The sequence below is a fragment of the Arachis ipaensis genome, chromosome B2, assembly GCF_059453495.1.
Source record: "Arachis ipaensis isolate K30076 ecotype BB chromosome B2, ASM5945349v1, whole genome shotgun sequence".
NCBI lineage: Eukaryota > Viridiplantae > Streptophyta > Magnoliopsida > Fabales > Fabaceae > Arachis > Arachis ipaensis.
In genome coordinates, this window is record NC_142437.1 from 24,550,906 (window position 1) to 24,572,228 (window position 21,323).

General features: G+C 34.6%; 1 protein-coding gene and 1 non-coding gene across 3 annotated transcripts; both read left to right on the forward strand.

The window, feature by feature from the left end:
* Positions 1-734: 734 nt before the first annotated feature.
* LOC148573334 (small nucleolar RNA R71) lies at positions 735-838 on the forward strand. Its single transcript, XR_015905847.1, has one exon. It is a non-coding gene; the product is annotated as a small nucleolar RNA R71 (small nucleolar RNA).
* Positions 839-10,900: 10,062 nt separating this feature from the next.
* On the forward strand, positions 10,901-19,732 carry LOC107625120 (Beta-ketoacyl synthase). 2 transcript variants are annotated; one of them, XM_016327698.3, is made up of 15 exons: positions 10,901-11,133; positions 11,251-11,427; positions 12,509-12,738; positions 13,969-14,076; positions 14,160-14,231; positions 14,348-14,434; positions 14,899-15,050; positions 15,163-15,243; positions 15,380-15,413; positions 15,520-15,586; positions 15,782-15,858; positions 18,335-18,395; positions 18,533-18,615; positions 18,855-18,926; positions 19,081-19,732. In XM_016327698.3, the coding sequence occupies exons 2-15, from the start codon at positions 11,289-11,291 to the stop codon at positions 19,252-19,254; spliced, it is 1,437 nt and encodes a 478-aa protein (XP_016183184.1). In that variant the 5' UTR covers positions 10,901-11,133; positions 11,251-11,288; the 3' UTR covers positions 19,255-19,732. The 2 variants fall into 2 exon arrangements, with proteins under 2 accessions (XP_016183184.1, XP_088361626.1); XM_088505500.1 differs by lacking the exon at positions 19,081-19,732 and having other exon boundaries at positions 10,953-11,133; positions 18,533-18,716.
* Positions 19,733-21,323: the final 1,591 nt, after the last annotated feature.

A 21,323-nucleotide genomic window follows, 5' to 3' on the forward strand; every position in this document is an offset into this window, starting at 1 on the left:
TCTCTTCTGTATTGCTTGGAAGAGTACTGGGAGGGAGTTTAGTAACTTTCTTACTCAACTGACCCACTTGTGCCTCCAAATTTCTAATGGAGGACCTTGCTTCAGTCATAAAACTGAGAGTGGTCTCAGATAGATCAGAGACTACAGTTGCTAAGTCAGAGTGGCTCTGCTTAGAATTATCTGTCTATTGCTGAGAAGATGATGGAAAAGGTTTGTTATTACCAAATCATGCTCTCCCACCATTATTATTATTGAAGCCTTGATTAGACTTTTGTTGATCCTTCCATGAGAGATTAGGATGATTCCTCCATGAAGGATTATAAGTGTTTTCATAGGAATTTCCCATGTAATTCACTTCTGCCATTGCAGGATTCTCAGGGTTATAAGCTTCTTCTTCAGAGGAAGCCTCCTTAGTACTGCCTGATGCAACTTGCATTCCAGATAGACTCTGAGAAATCATATTGACTTGCTGAGTCAATATTTTGTTTTGAGCCAATATTGCATTCAGAGTATCAATCTCAAGAATTCATTTCTTCTGAGTTGTCCCATTACTCATAGGATTCCTTTCAGAAGTGTACATGAACTGATTATTTGCAACCATTTCAATGAGTTCCTGGGCTTCTGCAGGCTTCTTCTTCAGATGAAGAGATCCTCCAGCAGAGTGGTCCAATGACATCTTGGACAATTCAGACAGACCATCATAGAATATACATATGATGCTCCATTCTGAAAACATGTCAGAAGGATACCTTCTGATCAATTCCTTGTATCTTTCCCAAGCTTCATAGAGGGATTCACCTTCCTTCTGTCTGAAGGTTTGGACTTCCACTCTAAGCTTGCTCAATTTTTGAGGTGGAAAGAACTTTTCCAAGAAGGCATTGACTAGCTTTTCCCAAGAGTTCAGGCTTTCTTTAGGTTGTGAATCCAACCATGTTCTAGCTCTGTCTCTTACAGCAAAGGAAAAGAGCATAAGCTTGTAGACCTCGGGATCAACCCCATTGGTCTTGACAGTGTCACAGATTTGCAAGAATTCAGCTAAGAACTGATGAGGATCTTCCAATGGAAGTCCATGAAACTTGCAATTCTGTTGCGTTAGAGAAACTAATTGAGGCTTAAGCTCAAAGTTGTTTGCTCCAATGGCAGGAATTGAGATGCTTCTCCCATGGAAGTCAGGAGTAGGTGCAGTAAAGTCACCAAACACCTTCCTTGCATTGTTGGCATTGTTGTTGTTTTCGGCTGCCATGGCTTCTTCTTGTTTGAAAAGTTCTGTTAGGTCCTCTACAGAGAGTTGTGCCTTAGCTTTTCTTAGCTTCCTCTTTAGAGTCCTTTCAGGTTCCGGATCAGCTTCAACAAGAATATTCTTATCCTTGCTCCTGCTCATGTGAAAAAGAAGAGAACAGAAAAGAATAGGAATCCTTTATGTCACAGTATAGAGATTCCTTTATGTGAGTAGAAGAATAGAAGAGTAGAATGAAGAAGAGAGAAGATGAGGAATTCGAACACAGAGAGAGAGAGAGAGAGAGAGAGAGAGAGAGAGAGGGTTCGAATTATAAGAGGAAAAGAAGTGTTAGTAAATAAATAAATAAATAGAATGAGATGAGAGAGAGAGAATTCGAATTTAATTAGATAGAAAAAAAATATTTTTGTTTTTATTTTAATTATTAGTTAGAATTCAAAAATTATAAAAAGGAATAAAATTTAAATTAAAATTTAAAATAATTAGTTAATTGAAAGAAAATTTGAAAAAGTGATAAGGGATTTTCGAAAATTAGAGAGAAAAAAGTAGTTAGGTGGTTTTGAAAAAGATATGATTGAAATAGAATACTTTTAAAATCAAACAAAAAGTCAAGTAGTTAATTGAAAAAGATTTGAAAATCAATTTTAAAAAGATAAGAAGTTAGAAAAAGTGAAATTAAATTTTGAAAAAGATTTGAAAAGGAAATTAAAAAGATTTGATTTTTGAAATTAAAGTTGATTACTTGACTAACAAGAAACTAAAAGATATGATTTTAGAATTTAAAGTTTGATCCTTTCTTAATAGGCAAGTAACAACTTCAAATTTTTGAATCAAAATATTAATTGCTAGCTTTAATTTTGAAAATTATGAAATAAAAATAAGAAAAAGATTTTGAAAATCAAATTTTAAAATTTTCGAAAATATTAAGAAGGAAATTGAAAAAGATTTTATTTTTGAAAAAATTTGAAAAGATAGAATTTTTAAATTGAAAATTTGACTTGACTAATAAGAAATAATTAAATTTTAAAACTTTATGACTAAATCAATTCAAATTTTTCAAAATTTATGAGTGAAATAAGGGAAATATATTTTTTATTTTTGAATTTTTAATGAGGAAAGCGAAAAATAACTAAATGATGCAAAACATAAAAATTTAAGATCAAAACTAATAATGCATGCAAGAATACTTTGAATGTCAAGATGAACACCAAGAACACTTTGAAGATCATGATGAACATCAAGAACATATTTTTGAAAATTTTTAAGAAAAGAAAGACATGAAAGATACCAAACTTAAAAATTTTTAAACTTTAGACACTAATAATTCAAAAATGCATATGAAAAACAAGAAAAGACACCAAACAAGAAAATTTAAAGATCAAATAAGAAAAATCAACAAGAACAACTTGAAGATCAATGAAGAACATAGTGCATATATTTTTCGAAAATTTTAAGAAAAGTTAAAACATGCAATTGACACCAAACTTAAAATTTGACACTAGACTCAAACAAGAAACACAAAATATTTTTTGGTTTTTATGATTTTATTAATTTTTTTGTAATTTTTCGAAAATTAATTGGAAAAAGAAAGTAAAGAAATTCAAAAATTTTTAATAAGAACTCCAGAAATCATGCAATGTTAGTCTAAAGCTTCGGTCCAAAAATTTAGACACGGCTTAATAGCCAGCCAAGCTTTATGTGAAAGCTTCGGTCCAAAAGATTAGACATGGCCAATGGCCAGCCAAGCTACAGTAGAGCATTACATACAACAGCCAAATTGATGGGAATCAAAAGGCTCTTGCAAAGATAAGTAGAAACCTCGGTCCAAAAGATTAGACATGGCTTAACAGTCAGCCAGGCTTCACATATCATCTGAAACTCTAGAATTCATTCTTAAAAATTCTGAAGAACAAAATATAAATTTTTCGAAAACTATTATTTAAAAAAAATTTTGAATTTTTCAAAAATAAAAATAAAAGTTTAAACATAAAATAAAATTACCTAATCTGAGCAAAAAGATGAACCGTCAGTTGTCCAAACTCGAACAATCCCCGGCAACGGCGCCAAAAACTTGGTGCACGAAATTGTGATCTCTAAAACGGCGCCAAAAACTTGGTACGCATGAATGTAATCTCAACTCTTTGTCACAACTCCGCACAACTAACCAGCAAGTGCACTGGGTCATCCAAGTAATACCTTACGTGAGTAAGGGTCGATCCCACGGAGATTGTCGGCTTGAAGCAAGCTATGGTCATCCTTGTAAATCTCAGTCAGGCGGATTCAAATGGTTATGAGGTTTTGATAATTAAAATATAAATAAAATATAAAATAAGATAGAGATACTTATGTAATTCATTGGTAGGAATTTCAGATAAGCATCTGGAGATGCTTTGTTGCTTCTGAACTTTTGCTTTCCTACTGCCTTCTTCCAACCATGCGTTACCTCCTTCCATGGCAAGCTGTATGATCCTCTCGGATGAAAACAAATCCATATGTGCTGTCACCGCATGGCTAATCATCTGTCGGTTCCCGCTAGCGTCGGAATTGGACCATTGTCCTTTTGCACACTGTCACTTGTGCCCTCACATTCGCAGGTTTGAAGCTCGTCACAGTCATCCCTTCCCAGATCCTACTCAGAATATCACAGACAAGGTTTAGACTTTTCGGATCCCAGATCCTACTCGGAATACCACAGACAAGGTTTAGACTTTCCGGATCCCAGGAATGGCTGCCAATAATTCTAGCCTATACCACGAAGGTTCTAATCTTAGATTAGAAACCCAAGAGAATATACTCCAGCTGTCGTCCAATGACTACGTTGAACATCATGTAGATCGCTTTGTGGTTGTCAGGCACGTGACCTTGGCTAAGCGAGTAACGAAGATTGGGTGATTGTCACGGGTCACCCCTTCATTCTGACTTAACTGAATTAAGTACGAGAGTATATCTTAGAGAAGAAGTAGGCGTAAATTGAATAGAAAAACAATAGTACTTGTATTAATTCATGAAGAACAGCAGAGCTCCACACCTTAATCTATGGGGTGTAGAAACTCCACCGTAGAAAATACATAAGTGAAAAAGGTCTAGGCATGGCCGTGAGGCCAGCCTCCAAACGTGTACAATTGTCTCAGATGGTCAAAATACAAAAGCTTGGTCTAAAAAGACGTAAAATAAATCTCTAAAAGTAGTTTATATACTAGACTAGTAACCTAGGATTTACAGAAACTGAGTAACTAAGTGCAAATAGTGCAGAAATCTACTTTCGGGGCCCACTTGGTGTGTGCTTGGGTTGATCATTGAAGCTTTTTCGTGCTTAGGCTTTTGCTGGAGTTAAACGCTAGCTTTGGTGCCAGTTTGGGTGTTTTACGCCAGAATTTTTAGTCTGACTTTGAATGCCAGTTTGGGCCATCAAATCTCGAGTAAAGTATAGACTATTATATATTGTTGGAAAGCCCAGAATGTCTACTTTCCAACGCAATTGAGAGCGCGCCAATTGGGTTTCTGTAGCTCTAGAAAATCCACTTCGAGTTCAGGGAGGTCAGAATCCAACAGCATCTGCAGTCCTTTTTCAGCCTCTGAATCAGATTTTTGCTCAGGTCCCTCAATTTCAGCCAAAAAATACCTGAAATCATAGAAAAATACACAAACTCATAGTAAAGTCCAGAAATGTGATTTTTGAATAAAAACTAATAAAAATGTAATAAAAAGTAACTAAAACATACTAAAAACTATGTAAAAACAATGCCAAAAAGGGTATAAATTATTCGCTCATCAACTACCTTTAATTTTTGTTTGTTGGTATATAAAAAATTAAACTGAACCTTTTTGGGTCATTTGTTGCTGTTAAAATATTATAGGGGATCATTTTCCTGAAAAGGTTGACTATCGCAAACTGAATGAGGAAGACAAGGCAATATTTGACAGCTTCAAATGTGTTACGTTGGCAACTTTGACAAAGTCTATCCTAAATATGAGTGTTGAAGGGGAGGAGAACCGGAAAAAATTCCGCAGGACTTTTGTCGTCTTTGTATAGAAGTGCTTCTTGCTGCGGACGACGGTAAGCATAGCCTCTGTGATCCATAAGCCGCCTATCATTTGTGTGGACAACATCCAACAGTGGGATTGGGCATGTCATGTGCTCAGATTCTTGAGAAAGGGATTCGAAAACAAGAGAAAGGGGAAGAAATAGTCCGTTGAGAGCTGTGTTTTTGTTTTGATGCTGATTTACTTCCATGAAACTAAGTTCCCTCACTTGGATGGACTTGATGCTCCCTCAGCACCGTGGGTGGCCTATTGGAAAAAGAAGATGATACTCGACCAGATTTCTATGGAAGCAACAGACACAATGGTAATGTGTTGATTTGAAGCATTGTGCATGCAGGAATATTTTTCTTGATAATTGAATTCGGTTGAGTGGTTGTGGTCATTTTGATTCACCTGATTATTTTTGTATTTCCTCGTTTCAAATACTCTGATAACTAAATAATTTTGTGTTTTAAGGACTTCTGTATAGAAAGCAAATAAAGGGGAAAGAGAAAAGAAAAAGGCAGAAAGAAGAAAAGAAAGTTGTTATTGTGGATTCTTCTTCAGAACAAGAATCTTTTTTGGAATCCAAATCAGAATCGAAATTTGACAATATAACGCTGGCAGAAAGAACAAGACAAAAGAGGCTCATGAAAAAAGAAAAAATTGTTCCAATGGATTCAGAAATATCAAGTGAATCTCAAAACCAGTGTAGTTTGAATGGTTCTAATTAACAATATTTTGTTCAACTTGTATAAAAAAGCAGACACTGCTTCTTTTGAATGTATATATGTTAACATTAATGTAAATGTTAATATTAATGTATGGATCTAATGTTAATGTATATACTGATTTAAGATGGATTACCCCTTGTCTTGTTATATACCTGTTGGAACTGCCTGGCTGCTGTTTTGTTGCAGGTTCACAGTGAAAGAAATCAGGGTGATTACCAATACATTATGAACTCCAAAAGAACACAGTGAACCGAAATTACAATACTGAACGAACCAAAAGGTAGAAACACACTAAATCCCTAAACAGTGATCCCTGAACCCTGAACCTAAACACTAAAACTAGAACCCTGAACACTGAACCCTGAACCTATAAACCCTAAATCCCTAAACCCTAAAACCTAAACCCTAAACCCTGAACCCGAACCATGGACTCTGAACCTGAACCTGAACCCTGAACACTGAACTCTGAACCCTGAATGCTAAATCCTAAACCCTAAACCCTAAAACTTGAACCCCTGTTGTAAACCCTAAATCCCTAAAACCCTGAACCCTGAACCGCAAACCCAAGACACCTAAATCATAAACCCTCAACAATGAACACGGTGAACCGAAATTAATACAAGGGGTTAACCAAAAGTTTGAAAGACACTGAACCCCTGTACACTGAACCCTGAACCCAGAAATCCTAAACTCTAAAGCCCTAAACCCTGAAACTCTAAACGCTAAACCTTAAACCTAAACCCTAATCCCTAAACCCTAAACTCTGAACTCTAAACCATGAACCAAAAAACAAATTCCAATTATTGAACTTAGAAATTAATAAACTAGATGTATCAAAAAACTGCATATACTAATATAGGATTTCAGAAAAAAGTGACTATTCATTAAAGACTATTAACATTCAGAAATTAAAGCTGCTATAACCATGGTGAACCGAAATTTGCTCATGGGTGAACAAAAATTTACATTAATAAAAACTAAAACTTGTACAATCCTCTCTTGGATAATTTCATATCTGGTGTATTGTAAAGAGTGGAGCTTGACTGAATCGATGATCCGGAGTCTAAAAGGTTCAACTACAAAAGACATAATTGTGTATTAGCAAAATGAACATTTCAATTTTAACTAATCAAAAGCAAGTCAATTTTACCTCGCTTGGAGCTGTCTTTTTCTTTTTCTTCATAGCATTTGAGATCTTTTTTTTTCAGTTTTGATCCAAGTCTGTTCTTGGGACGACCTCTTGTTTTGACACGTAGTGGGCTTTGAAGGTCATTCACATTGCTTAAGGTCGCTTCTTCATGGGTTAACAAACTTTTTCCTTTCCTTCTCCTTTGATATTCTTCCATCTCCGCCATAACCTTGTCAAATGATCGATGCAAAATTTTGGTCAACTCTTCAGACTCAGATACAAATTCACATATATTGTGTGACCGAAACACCAATTCATCAAATCTCTTAATTCTTGGCTCTAGTAGAGGTTCATCTTGGCTGCTCTTGATGTGTGTATGCCTCCTCTTTATGTTCTTGCTCCAGCGTTCCAATATGTATTTCGGTGTCACGTTATCCACTCTCTCAAAGCTTAGAACACTTAGGGAATGGCGGCATAATATGCCCCTAGACTCAAACAGCAAGCAATGGCACTTTACATCTTGTGATACTGCGTCGTAGGTGACGACAAACTTGTTGAATGTGGAGTTGGAAACCTGCTTTATGACTTCATATGTTGTGAAACCTAGGGTGGAATGCATTGATCTTGTGATACAATTCAATTTACCTCTAAATTGAGCTTGAACTTCCCTGAACTTCTCATGGGTATATACACACTGAAACTGTTCCTCTATTGCTGATTTTGTTGCACACGGTATCACAGTGTGAAAATCTGCAGCATCGAATTCTCTCTCTGCTTACTCTCTACTTGTTAGGCAATTGTCGTATTGCTTCACGAATTGTCTCAAGGAGCTATTCCGTGTGATGAACTTGTTGAAAAATGAATGCATACTCTCGTTCCTTTGCGTGCTTCTCATCCCGGCCCAAAAGTGGTGATCCAAGTAAACCGGAATCCATATATGCCGATCCTCGTACAGCTCTGCATACCAAACCGAAACTATAAGGTCTGGTGAACCGAAAACAGTGCATGCTTTTGGGAAAAAAAGATATGACCATAAAAAAAATTCAAATTGAAATCTCAATTACCTGAAAGCCACCTGTTGCCTCCGAGACCATACTTTGTGAGGAAATCGTTTCAGTTTCTGTCAAATGCATCTTTTGTGTACGAGTTTCAAAAAACATGGCTCATCTCTTGTTCAATATCAATGTGTCCCTTGTAGCCATTTAGTTTGCTTGGGATCTTTTTCATGATGTGCCAGATACACCAGCGGTGAATTGTTGTTGGCATGCATAGCTCAATTGCCCTTTGAATTGATGCGCATTGATCGGTAAGAATACCTTTTGGTGCCTTCCCTCCCATGCAACATAGCCAACACTTAAATAGCCATTTGAATGATTGAATGTCCTCATTTTTCATCAGCGCGCATCCAAGAAGTGTCGACTGGTCGTGGTGATTCACGCCAAAAAAAGAACCTAAAACCAAATTGTACCTGCATAAATAACAACCACAAGTTGGTGAACCGAAATATATACACTAACTGAACATTAAAAAATTGTTTGAATGACCTGAATACCTGTTTGTGTTATAGGTGGTGTCAAATGAAACCACGTCTCCAAAATACTCAAATGCAGCCCTGCTTCTTGCATCGGCCCAGAATGCATGTTTAATGCAGTGATCACCTACAAGGTTTCATTCTTACTAGGTACTTCCCAAATTCTTTGGCATCGTCTTCTTTGGAAATATTTCATACTTCCCTTGTGATGTAACTCCTTACATATTTTTCTATAAAACCTAGTTCACGGTGGCTGCCAGCTACTGCCACAAATGATTGGTAAGTTTTGCTCGGTCTGATTCCAGCTTCCGCATGGGTTTCAATGGTGCGACGCACGAACATGCTAAGCTCCCTATGTTGTTTGAGCATCTCAGCCTGGTCTGGACAACAAGGATGTGAGTGATTCAAAATAACTTTGGAAATTGTCCAAAGACCAACATTCTTTATTATGTGTACATAAATTCTGGCCGGACAATTTAACCCAGCTGAAGGATTTGTCTTCAAAGTTGGAGATATCGTTGATTTTCACCTCCCTTCTCTAAAGCATACAATTAGTTGATTCTTAATCTTGTCTCCGTCCCGAGTCGTGTTCCTGATTTTGGTAGAAAAACCGGCAAGTTTGGAATAATGTTTGTAGAACTTTGCAGCTTCTTCTAGTGTCTTGAAAATCATTCCCACCTTTGGGACAAATTTTTCATCCACAACACAGCTGGTCTACACGGTGAACCGAAATCTTATTTATGGTGAAGCGAAATCTTAATTACACTGAAACAATTATATGGTGCTAAGGGATGAAAACAGAACATATTGGTCTAATTTTTGTTAGACTCCTTTCTGCGTACCGAACCGAAAACATGAGCGTGATGAACCACCTCTTTAGTACTTACCGAACCGAAAAGTTACTCAAATTTACTCAGAGTTACTCACAGTTACTGAGACTTACAATTACTCACAGTTACATATTATCAATTGAATTGAATTCAATTCAAATGTAGATCACCTTAGTCCATTCATTTCACTTCAAATAAAATTAGCAATTTCATTCCATTAAATTTGATACAGAATTCAATAATCCAAACCTCATCAAATTGATGCGTTTCAGAAGAATCATCCAAATTCCAGTCATTCAAGTGATTTGAAGTTGATTCATTCATTGTTTCAATTCAAAAGTGCAGATCGAAGAAGAAAACGAAGAAGAAGATGAACGACGAAGCTAATTACGTTGAATCAATCCAGATCCATAATGCAGAGAAGAGAAGCGTGAAAGATGAGAACAACAAATTTAATTAGGTTAAAGAATAAGAAGGAGAACAGGAAAGAAGAATGTGAAAGAGGTTTACGTTGTATGAGAAGGTTTACGTTGAGAAACGTTGATAAAGCAAAATAAGGATTCGTTATATAGGTTATAAGTGGCGCGTGTAAAACAAACAGGGGTATCGGGGCGTGGAGTGAAAGTTACATGGATAGCATCCATGTAACTTTTACATGGATGTAGAGCTTTTCTATATTTTTTAATAATTTTGTTGTATATTAATTAAACCGGTTCAATTATGGTTCGATTCTAATTGGATTATTGAATCATTGAATCCGTCACTCGTAGGGGTGGCAAACGGGCCGACACCCGTTGAGTCGGGCTAAAAATTTGAAACCACTATAATAAAAAAACCTGCCTAACCTACACCGCATAAATCATGGGCTTTGGCGGGTTTCGGCCGGGCAGAGAGGGTTTCCCCGGCAGGCCGACCCTTTTTTTTAGGTCAAGGACTTTTGTAAAAAAAAATTTGTGCTTGTATTTGGATTGTTTCTTCGTTTTTATTTAAGTTATACTTTGAATTATGTTCTATGTTTGATTTATTAGAGACTTATGTTTTGGATAATGTTTGTTTTGCTTTGGATAATGTTAGTTTTATTATTTTGTTTCAAAAAATTTAGTTAAAGATTATGTTTATTAGATATTTAGAATTATAAAAACTTCAATGTTTGTGAATTTGGAAATTATAATTTTTTTATGTCTTAAAAAATTATAGGTTTATTGAAATGGTTGTGAAATTATATATTGTTTAATATTTAATAGTTAAAAAAAATAAAAAGAGAGTTTCGGCGGACTGGCCCGCCTTTAGAGACCGCCCCACTAGGCGGGACGGAGCAGGCCAGCCGATTTGCCACACCTTCTCACTTGACCGGTTTAATGATCGGTTTGGTTCTTGTAACCTTGCTATTAAGTATTAACTCAATGGTTTACCCTTGAACCGAATTTTCCGAAAGTTTGAAGCGATGACCCTGACGACCCATCAACTTGGTAGTTGGCACTAAGCACAACCTAGCTGCACCTTCACCACCAGTCTCACCACCGCCCACTACCATCATCTCCTTTTCTCCGCCTTCAAGCCATCACTGAATCCGCTGCCACTACCATCACCGATTCTCCTCTCAGCATTCCAAGCCACACTGCGTGCAAGAAACCGATAACACTCCCATTGTATGTACCGGAATGAATCCATGAGAAGTTCTAGAACATTGTATCCTAATCTTCTTGAACGCTGTGCATTGAGAAATTGTACTCGCTGTGCTGATTGCAAATTCCATAATCTTTCAGATTCTCAGTAGTTTTCGCCGTTCGTTCAGAAGGTGGACATGGCGATGCGTGCTTCGCGCCGAGTTTTCGGTTCCCGTGGCCTCGGCTTTTACCAAAGCATTTCTTCATCTTCTTCTGTGGGTAGAGCTATTATGGATCCTCCTCCTGTTGTTTCTTCCAGAAGAGTAGTTGTTACTGGTAAATTCTGTTAGCTTCGCTTTTTCGATTCTGCTTGAAGAACTTTTGTTTGCACAATGTTTATCTAGCTGTGGTTGAATACTTCATGTGTTTCAGTCTATCTGATAGATTAAGGTGAAAAGGAAAAGAAAAAATCTTGGTTAAGGTAGAAAATGATTTGATTTGACAAAATAATTCTTGCATAAAATTGACCGAATGGATTACTAATAGATGCAATATATTCAAGAAAGATTAGTAATCCTTTTTAGGTGTATAAATGGAAGAAAGTAATTGATCTTATTTAGATTTTACAAAATGATAGATATTTTGAAATACTAAAGTGTCAAAAGAATGATGGATAGGTTGAAAGGAAGGGAATGATACTCTCCCCATGCAAGAATTTGTAACTTGTAATTGCAGCTAAGATTATGTTCATACCTGATCACATACCATCTGTACGGTGTATCTAGTTCTCTTCAATATGCTTTGCTCCATATATACAAAAAGGATCAGTCCAGTGCACATGCATCCCGCACTATCCCGCACTACGTGGAGTTTAGGAGAGGGCTGCATCCAAAGGGTGCAGTATAAACAAGTAACTTGATAAATGTATGAGTGACTAATTTAACTTGTAACCTTTGCTCGTATATACAATTTAGGGTAAATTATATTGAACTCTCCCAAGGTCAAGGGATACTACTATGACACCTATCTATAAAAGCCTATACTAATATTTCCTTAAGTTTAAGCGATACTACACTAGTACACTTCTAACCTTGTAATCTGTATTTTGTAAAATGTGATTCTAATCTCTCGTGAAACATTATGGTAATTTCATTCTAGGTATGACAAGTTAAAGAGTGTTAGCATAATATCACCTAAGCTCTAGGGAGATCATTTACCCTATAATTTATATCACACATGACACATTGAAAGCTAGAATTTTGGTCTGGTTTTTGAGAGCTGTTGTAGCTTCAAAGTGCATTTCAGTTCCACCATTTTGTGCACGCTTGAATTGCTTCATTGATGAGTTGTTCTTCACTTCATTTTTCATGTGCCACTTTCATTTTCAAAATGTATTGATCTGTTTGTGCTCGTTTAGGTTTAGGCATGGTGACTCCTCTTGGATGTGGAGTTGATAAAACATGGAGGCACCTAATTGATGGTAAATGTGGAGTAAGGTCATTGTGTTTGGAAGATCTTCAGATGAGTAGTTTTGATAAAGAAACTCAGTTGAGTACATTTGATCAGTTGACATCCAAAGTTGCTGCAGTTGTTCCAACTGGAACTAACCTAGGTGAATTCAATGAGGAAATATGGCTTAACTCTAAGGTAAGTTTTGGTCACTACATTTCATATTACTATGCTACCAGATGACAGTAGCTTTAGCATTTCTCCTACTGTTTTTCATCAATTAATGGAGCTATGTAGCTTGTACGTGAACTTTTGATTAAAAGTCTATAATCTGTAGGGTTGCGTTTGTTTATAGGCACGGGACATTGAGACAGGGACACATAGACATAAAATCGTGTTTGGCAGATGAGACATGGATACAGACATTGTGTCCATCGACATTGAATTAGTGTATTTTGTGTCCTTCCTGACAGGAAGGCCACAGAGATACTAACAAGAGATACAACTTATTTTTTTTCATTTTTTCTTTTATTATTGCTATTAATTTTTCATAATTATATTTTTTATCATTATAATTTTCTTCCCAAAATTTTTGTATGAAAAAAAAATGAGTAAATTGGACTTTTGTAATTTGTTCTTTTTTATATTTAGTTTATCATCAAACAAAATACAAAAACACTAATTTTGTATCTTTTATCTTTTGTGTCATACCTTGTCCTGTTCTCAGAACCAAACGAGCCTAGTTGTTTCAATAATGCAATGAGTCTTGAATAAAAGAGAGAAATAGATTCATAAATTTTCAAGAGTTCATTCAATAATGCTATGATGAGTGAGTGGCTGTCATAATATTTCAAAGGCGAATATGATATTTATTATATTATATTTCTATATATATATACATATATATTGGGTGCAATTTGAAGTATTGTATTTCTCAAAATTGGAAGGCATTGGTTGTGCTGGAATTTTAAAATAATTTCATGGATTAGAAACATGACATTTTTTACTCGTATATGTGCACAAAGACAAATAGTCATTTGAATGAATCTCCAATTGTATTCTTCTCAGCTGCATGATACTTTGTAGGAAACTATGATATTTTGTAGAATTTGGAAAATCATTCTTCTTGAAACATGACTTTTATTTTTAGATTTTTTTTTTCTGCTAAAAGGAAATTCAAGTTCTTTTTCTTTGTATAATGAAATCATGGAACCAGGAACCTCTTGCTAGTCAGTAATGTTCTCTTTAAATTTGAAGGAGAAAGTTCCCTTCCTTCCACGGAAAGAGATAAAAAATTGGCTAGATGTTATGTATTTTCTTCAGGTTTTTAATTTTATCTGATATTTCTTTGCATTTACTCATATGTGCTGTATGGGAACCTCTATTACACATATTGATGTCATTATAGTTTTGCTACATTTCCCTTAGGACCATCGATCAATAGCCAGGTTTATAGCATATGCACTATGCGCTGCCGACGAAGCTCTTAAAGATTCTAACTGGTTTCCCACTGAGCAGGAGCACAGGGAAAGAACGGTATGCACTCTTTAATATGGCTAATGATGAATTGTTTTTGATAGGTCCCTTGTGATGTATTTTAACTTCAAAAGAAATATCAGGGGGTGTCTATTGGTGGTGGAATTGGAAGCATTAGTGACGTCTTGGATTCTGCCCAACTGCTCTGTGAGAAGGTCTGTTTCTTAGAACTAACTTGTGTCGAAGAAGTTTGATGATCGATCCTTGTTCAAGTTTTTCTCTAAGAAACCATATTCTATTTGGTTTTTACTTTTTTCTCCTCTGAATACAGCGTCTTCGTCGCCTTAGTCCATTTTTTATACCACGGATATTGGTCAACATGGCATCAGGTCACGTGAGCATGAAATATGGCTTCCAGGTATATGTGGATTCTGTGGCTTCTGGGCAGGCGATTGCATTTCCATTTATTGAATTCTCTAAATAAGTAAATATGTTGATTTCAGGAATTGAGTTTACTTGTTTGTTGCAGGTGTAGAATAAGTTGACCTTCTATATTAAACAAATATGTCTTCTGCTTTTATGTTTCTTGATAATAAAGTATCTAGAATAACATCATAATTCAATGAGAAGTGACACCTTTCTGAATCAAAGATAAAAGATGAATAACTTTTGTCAATCAGGTGATTGGTTTGGTACTAAAACAAACATGATATATTTTTATCCTGGATCGATTATAACAAATGTCAATACAAGTAAAAGAAAGCAAAGTTGTCAGTTGTTGCAGAGCTATTGGCATATTGTGTCTTAACTCTTATGATATGACCTTTATGATCATTAACAATTTTGAGCAGGTGACAAACTTGTTGCCCTTTCTGATTATAGGGTCCAAATCATGCGGCAGTTACTGCATGTGCTACTGGGGCACATTCAATTGGTGATGCAGTGAGGATGATACAATTCGGGGATGCAGATGTCATGGTGGCTGGAGGCACAGAGTCCAGCATTGATGCATTATCAATTGCAGGATTCTGCAGGTAAGTTATGAGTGATGCCTTCTGTCCTTTGTTAGTTTGACTCACCTTAATGATTATGTCTGTGTCTTATTCTGTATGCTATCTTTCAACTCTAATGTGAAAAATTTTGTAGGTCTAGAGCTTTGACTACAAAATATAATTCAAGCCCACAGGAAGCATCAAGGCCCTTTGATAGTGGTCGGGATGGGTTTGTGTAAGTTATTCCACATTCATTTTTTCTAATTCTGATATTTCATTTATTTTTTGCAGTGGTATTTCTCTAACTTTGAATTATTGGATTGTTTGGCTTGTCTAACTTGCTATTTATTGTAATCTAATATTTTATTCAGGATAGGTGAGGGTTGCGGAGTCTTGGTCTTGGAGGTTGGTTGAGAAATTTATTGTATGTTGTCTGTCCTAACAATTCCTATTCACCTAGTTTGCTTATAATGTTTTATTTCTTGTTTATTTATTTCCCTCCATCTCTAAGGAATTCAATCATGCAAAGAATCGGGGAGCAAAAGTCTATGCAGAGGTTCGTGGCTATGGGATGTCAGGTATTTGTTGAAAGTGATCTATTTAAAAGAACTTTTTCCCTCTCATTTTTTTAACATAAAAAATTGCTAAAAAATTACCTGTGTTTGATCAATTCCTATTTTTCTGTGATAAATATTCTTTTTTGAAAGAATATGTCAAAATTCATTCCTCATCTTGGTTATATGTTGACTTCTTTTCATAATGATTTTCACTAGGTGATGCACATCATATCACTCAACCTCCGAACGATGGGAGAGGTGCTATTTTAGCCATGACTCATGCTTTAAGACAGGTTTCCTTTAACGATCCTTGAATGTGTATTTATTTGTGACGTTATCATTTTAGATTTTATGTTGGCTGAGCTCCCAACCGTGCACATATACATTTTGATACATGTCCTCAATGTTTGACTTTCTTTGTCTCCCCCTTGTGTTTCTTGTATGTAATTGATATAGAAATTTTAAGATATAATCTCCATTTCACTTTCAATGTCTGATTGAATGGGAAGGTTTCTTTGTCACACACACACACACACAAGTCTACACGGGATAGCAAAACCCAATGTTAGAAGCTGTATAGGTTAGATGTTAGTGTGAAATGAAATTATTACATAAAAAAGACTAGATACTTCAGTGTTTTTGGTATTTATTGCTTGCGAGCATTCCAGACGCTTATTTAGCAGAAATTATAAGTGATAGTATTTAAAATGGAAGAATAAAGAAGATTCAAAGTACTAGAACAACTTATTACATCTTAGGATTCCACCTAAGATATATGAAGCCAAAATAGGGAACTCGATCCATAGTTGGATGGAAGGATATTGTATTGCTCAAAATGGCTTGCTTACAACAAACACTGAGGCTGCGTTTGTTTTTAGAGACAGGACAGAACATGACACTGAAACGGAGACAATAGGACGGAGACACTAAAAATTATCTTTTGTGTATTGTGTTTGGATACGATGGACAAGACACTAATATAATGTCTAGTATTATGTTTGGATACACATGGACAAGACTAAAATATTATATGAAATGACTAAAATAGCCCTGTAATTCCAAATTTTCTACATCAATACAAATTAATTTAATAAAAAATGAGAATATGTACAGACGGAACTTGAAAAAAATATTTGAAGAGGCAAAAAATTTTAATAAAAAAATATATTAGTATTTATATTAAAATAAAATTTATAAATATAATTATTTTATTTTAAAATTTATTATTAATATGTTGGAATACATATGGTTAAGATTAACAAAAAAAAAATAAATTTGAGTTTGATTAATAAAAAATTTTGTTTAAGTTAATAAGCCAAATTAATTTTAAATAAAAAATTAATTTTTAAAAAAATCCATTTTTATATGAAAAAATAATTAGTTTTTGCATATAAAAATCTATTTTTATTTTTTTATCTAAAAACTGATTTTTCTTTATAAAAAACTGATTTTTCTTTAAATTATATAAAATCAATTACAATTTATAAATTATTTTTTAGCATTTTAAAAGGTTAATTTTACTTTTGCTAATATTTATCTTTCAAAAGTTTCAAGATTAATTATTTTTGTTATTATTTTTATTACAAATCAAATAATATAATATAAGGTTAAAATGGTATTGAAGTAAAACGATAAAAAGAAAAGAATTATCTACCCCCAATAAAAAATTCTACAGAAAGGAGAGTGTACCTGGAAAAGAAAGAGGGTAGAGGAAGAACAGGAAGAAAAAAGTATCTCTGAATAACGCAATAGAAAAAATAAGAAGGGGTAATAGTGGAAAAAAAAGGAAAATAAAATTTATAAAATTGTCCGTGTCCACTCTTCCAAATCCCGTGTCCATCATTGTCCTTCGTGAAAGAGTGGACACAAAAGTATAAAAAATTATCTCGGAGACAATATGTCCACTGTCCATGTCTTTGCTTCCAAACACTTTTTAAACAAGTGTTGTCCATGTCTCTGTGTCTTGCCCCCGAAAACAAACGCTACCTGAGGGACCTATTTATATTAGTTGCATTGCTGGTGGTTGTAATGGGATCAGTTGAAGCAGTGCAGAATCTTTCTATCTAATTCTGGATTGAATTCCGTATTTTTTATCCATATATCTTAGGTAGAGTATTTTTATGCATCTTTTTCGGAAAAAAAAATATGTATCTAGTATTTGAATCATAACCTCCATGCTTCCATTGCGATACCAAAATCAGTTTGTATCAGAGAGCGCTTTTGTGCTTTCCGTAGCTAGTAGTTGCTGTCATCAAGGTGGACCCATCAACATGATATCAAAATGGAAGAGCGAAGGAGAAAATATACAATCCAGTGCACAAGCACCCCGAATTGCCGCAGGGTCTGGGAAGGGTCATATGCAAAATAAGAATTTAATTTAGAGTTGGATGGAAGGATTATCTCTTGCTTAATACTAGTAGTGGTGTGACCCACACTTTATCTGGACCATTTATTATATTCTCTTTCTCCGTACCTTATAATATAGTGATTGTGAGACATCTATTAATACTACAGAATTTCCTAGCTTTGGAATTACAAGCTTTATTCATCCGAAAGTCGCAAACTACATGATAAAATAACGCATGGGAACTTGTTCTTTAACACTTGCAAACCTGCTGGTAGACTTTGATATCTTTGATGATTAAAAGCTAAACTTTTAGGGCCCAGACTGTAATCATTGTTTAGTCTCTGACTTTGTTGTTAGCAAAGTCTATACTATAGAGATTAGACAATCTTCATTTAAATGATCAATTTGTTAATCAATTGCAGTCTGGCCTTCATCCTTCTGAAGTGGATTACATAAATGCGCATGCTACATCTACTCCATTGGGTAAGTGAAGTGGAGCTTTACAACTTGCGGCAAATTTGAGCTTGAACATTGAATATCGAATCTCTTTTCTTTACTTTTATCTCTGGATGTTTGTTCCCATCTTCCTATATTTTATATAACCACAAACCAATATACAGGTGATGTGATAGAAGCTAACGCTATCAAAACCATATTCTCTGGCCATGCAAATTCGTCTGCTTTGGCCTTCTCCTCTACGAAGGTAAAAGAGATTTCAAGCTGTTTGACCAACAAATTATGCTTGTCTGACTGTCTTCATAATCTGAGTACTAGTCAGAGTTAAAAGCCAAAAGTGCATTATATGTCAGAACCTTCCCACCCTGCAAACACCCTTTTCTTCTTTGTTTTCTTTTCTCATCTCATTTGGGTAGGATAATTCATTTTTATTCCAAAGCATGCTAAATGAAGTTGATGACATATTTTATATTTCATGGAGCACAGGGGGCTATAGGTCATCTTCTAGGTGCTGCTGGAGCCGTTGAAGCAATTTTTTCTGTTTTGGCTATACGACATGTAAGCAACTTATTTTTGTTGGAAATGTGCATCTATATCATACATGTTGCAGGGAGAATCTTGTGACTCTTGCTTTTATGCTTTGATTAAAGGCAGTTGCTGTATGTGTGTTCTAATATGTTGGTCCTATGATGTTCTAAACTTCTGTTGACAGGGAATTGCTCCATTAACTCTTAATTTAACCAAGCCAGATCCTGTATTCGCCGATGGTTTCATGCCATTGACTGCTTCAAAAGAGATGCCAATTAGAGTTGCTATGTCAAACTCTTTTGGATTTGGAGGAACAAATGCATCCCTACTTTTTGCTTCTGTTGGATCAGACCGATAACTTACTACATCTCGTTCCTTTGGAACTATCCTACAGATGCTGATTGAATCCTCTTCACATTCTAGATGCTGATGAGAGTTAGATGGTCTAAATTCTTGGTTGCATACATGCCTGAAGTTTTTCGTGCTGCCATATGCATGTGAATGCTGCTATCGCTTTTGCGAGTCAAAGTTTTAATCAGGTTTGATGAATTGTTTGGAGCAAAGCATTGTTTGAGAGTCAGCCCTTCATGAAAATGGTTTTTCCTAGAGTTCCAAAAGTTAAAAAGGGTATTTTCATAATATTATAGGTCTATAGAACTAATTTTTTAGCAGTTTCTTCATAACATTAAGGAAGCCAAACTGGTCATCATATTGGATGATGGTCATGAGTTGAGTTGGACAATTTTTGTTAGGATTAATGCTGTTTTATTCTGAATAATTGAGGTGGAAAATGTTTTGGTTAAACAAATTTTGAAAATTAAGTTCTAGTTATAAAAGATTCACTGTGGCAAAGAATTACATGTTTATTTCTTGGAACAATGAATATTATATGAATTTAATTTTAATACACTTTCAATAAGATCACATAAATAAAAATAATTAGTTTTTATATTGACCCTATGAATGGCCAGTTGGTCACCCAAAAGAATAGATATGATTGGATGATTGGATAAAATGTTTTATACTATCAGTATGTTAAAATTAAGTTCGCTATATATTTGGAGATAGGATAAAATGGTTAACTATGTGAAACTGTGCAAGTACCAAATTAAGATAATGAGAAATAATTACGAAGAAATTAAGTTAGGAATTGTGGCATATTGGTGATGCGTGAAATGATGTTTGGTTTGAAGATAAAAAATAGAGCAGTGCTATAGTGCGGATGCTTATTTTTTTCAGCACGTACCGAAGAGATATGGTTGTTAACAGACAACAACACTTGTAAAAATTGTTTCATTGAATGAGGCAGCTGCTGCATTAGGTTTAGCTGCTGTCTTGTCGGCTGTTTGGTTTTTAATTATGTAAAATTAGTGGTCATGATTAAACTCTTGGGCTTTTTTGGTGTTGACTCGTCAGTTTTGGTAAAGAAATGGGTTTGGGTTATTAATAGACCTTATGAGTCCATGGAATAACATAGAGAAAAGAGTTAGGTTTAGTGGAAGTGTTATTAGGCCTTCGAAATAATAATAATAATAATAATACAAAAATAAGCTATTAATGAATTTAGGGTAAAGTATATTTTTTGTCTCTAAAGTTTGATAAAAGAGTTAAAAATATCCCAAGTTTTATTTTGTTTCAATTTTGTCTCAAAAATTTTCGATTTGCATCAAATATACCCTTAACGGGTAATTTTTCAAAAAATTTAAGATCAATTCAATAACAATCTCATAAGAACAACCCTCAACACAAGTAAATCAAGCATCGTTTTATGTATTATTGTTAGATTGATCTTAAATTTTTTGAAAATTTAGCCATCGGGGGTATATTTAATACAAATCGAAAATTTTTGGGACAAAATTGAAACAAAATAAAACTTAAGGATATTTTTGAAACTTTTACCAAATTTTAGGGACAAAAAGTATACTTTATCTATGAATTTATGTATAAATATATATGTGGTTTAATTTATTTTTAATGTATATTTATATTTTAATATTTATTTTATAGAGTTAATAGTTAAATTCGTCCTGAAAGATAACCCATTCTTCAAATTAATCCTCAAAAAATTTTTAGTCATATTAGTCCTTTCGTTAGTTAGATGATGACGTGTCACGTTAAGTGCCACGTGATATGATGACGTAACACGTTAAGTGCCACGTGGCATAATGACGTGGTAGGTTAATGCCACGTGTCACAAGATGATTGGTTGACGTGTCAGGTCAATGACACCTAGCATGCCACGTGTCACTTGACATGTACAAAAATTATTTATAATAAAAATAGTCCCTGAAAGTCCAAACGTAAGTTATTTTCATCCCTAAAATTTTAAAAATTAATCAAATTAGTCCTTATATAAACTTTTTTTTTCATAATATTAAATTTAAAATATTTTTTGATAGTATTAATTTTAATATATTATTTTTTAGA

Coding starts and splice junctions, on each gene's coding strand:
- LOC107625120 (XM_016327698.3), top strand. CDS start 11,289: ATGGCGATGCGTGCTTCGCGCCGAGTTTTCGGTTCCCGTGGCCTCGGC. Junction 14,077..14,159: donor AGGAGCACAGGGAAAGAACG/GTATGCACTCTT, acceptor AAGAAATATCAG/GGGGTGTCTATTGGTGGTGG. Junction 18,616..18,854: donor TGGCCTTCTCCTCTACGAAG/GTAAAAGAGATT, acceptor CATGGAGCACAG/GGGGCTATAGGTCATCTTCT.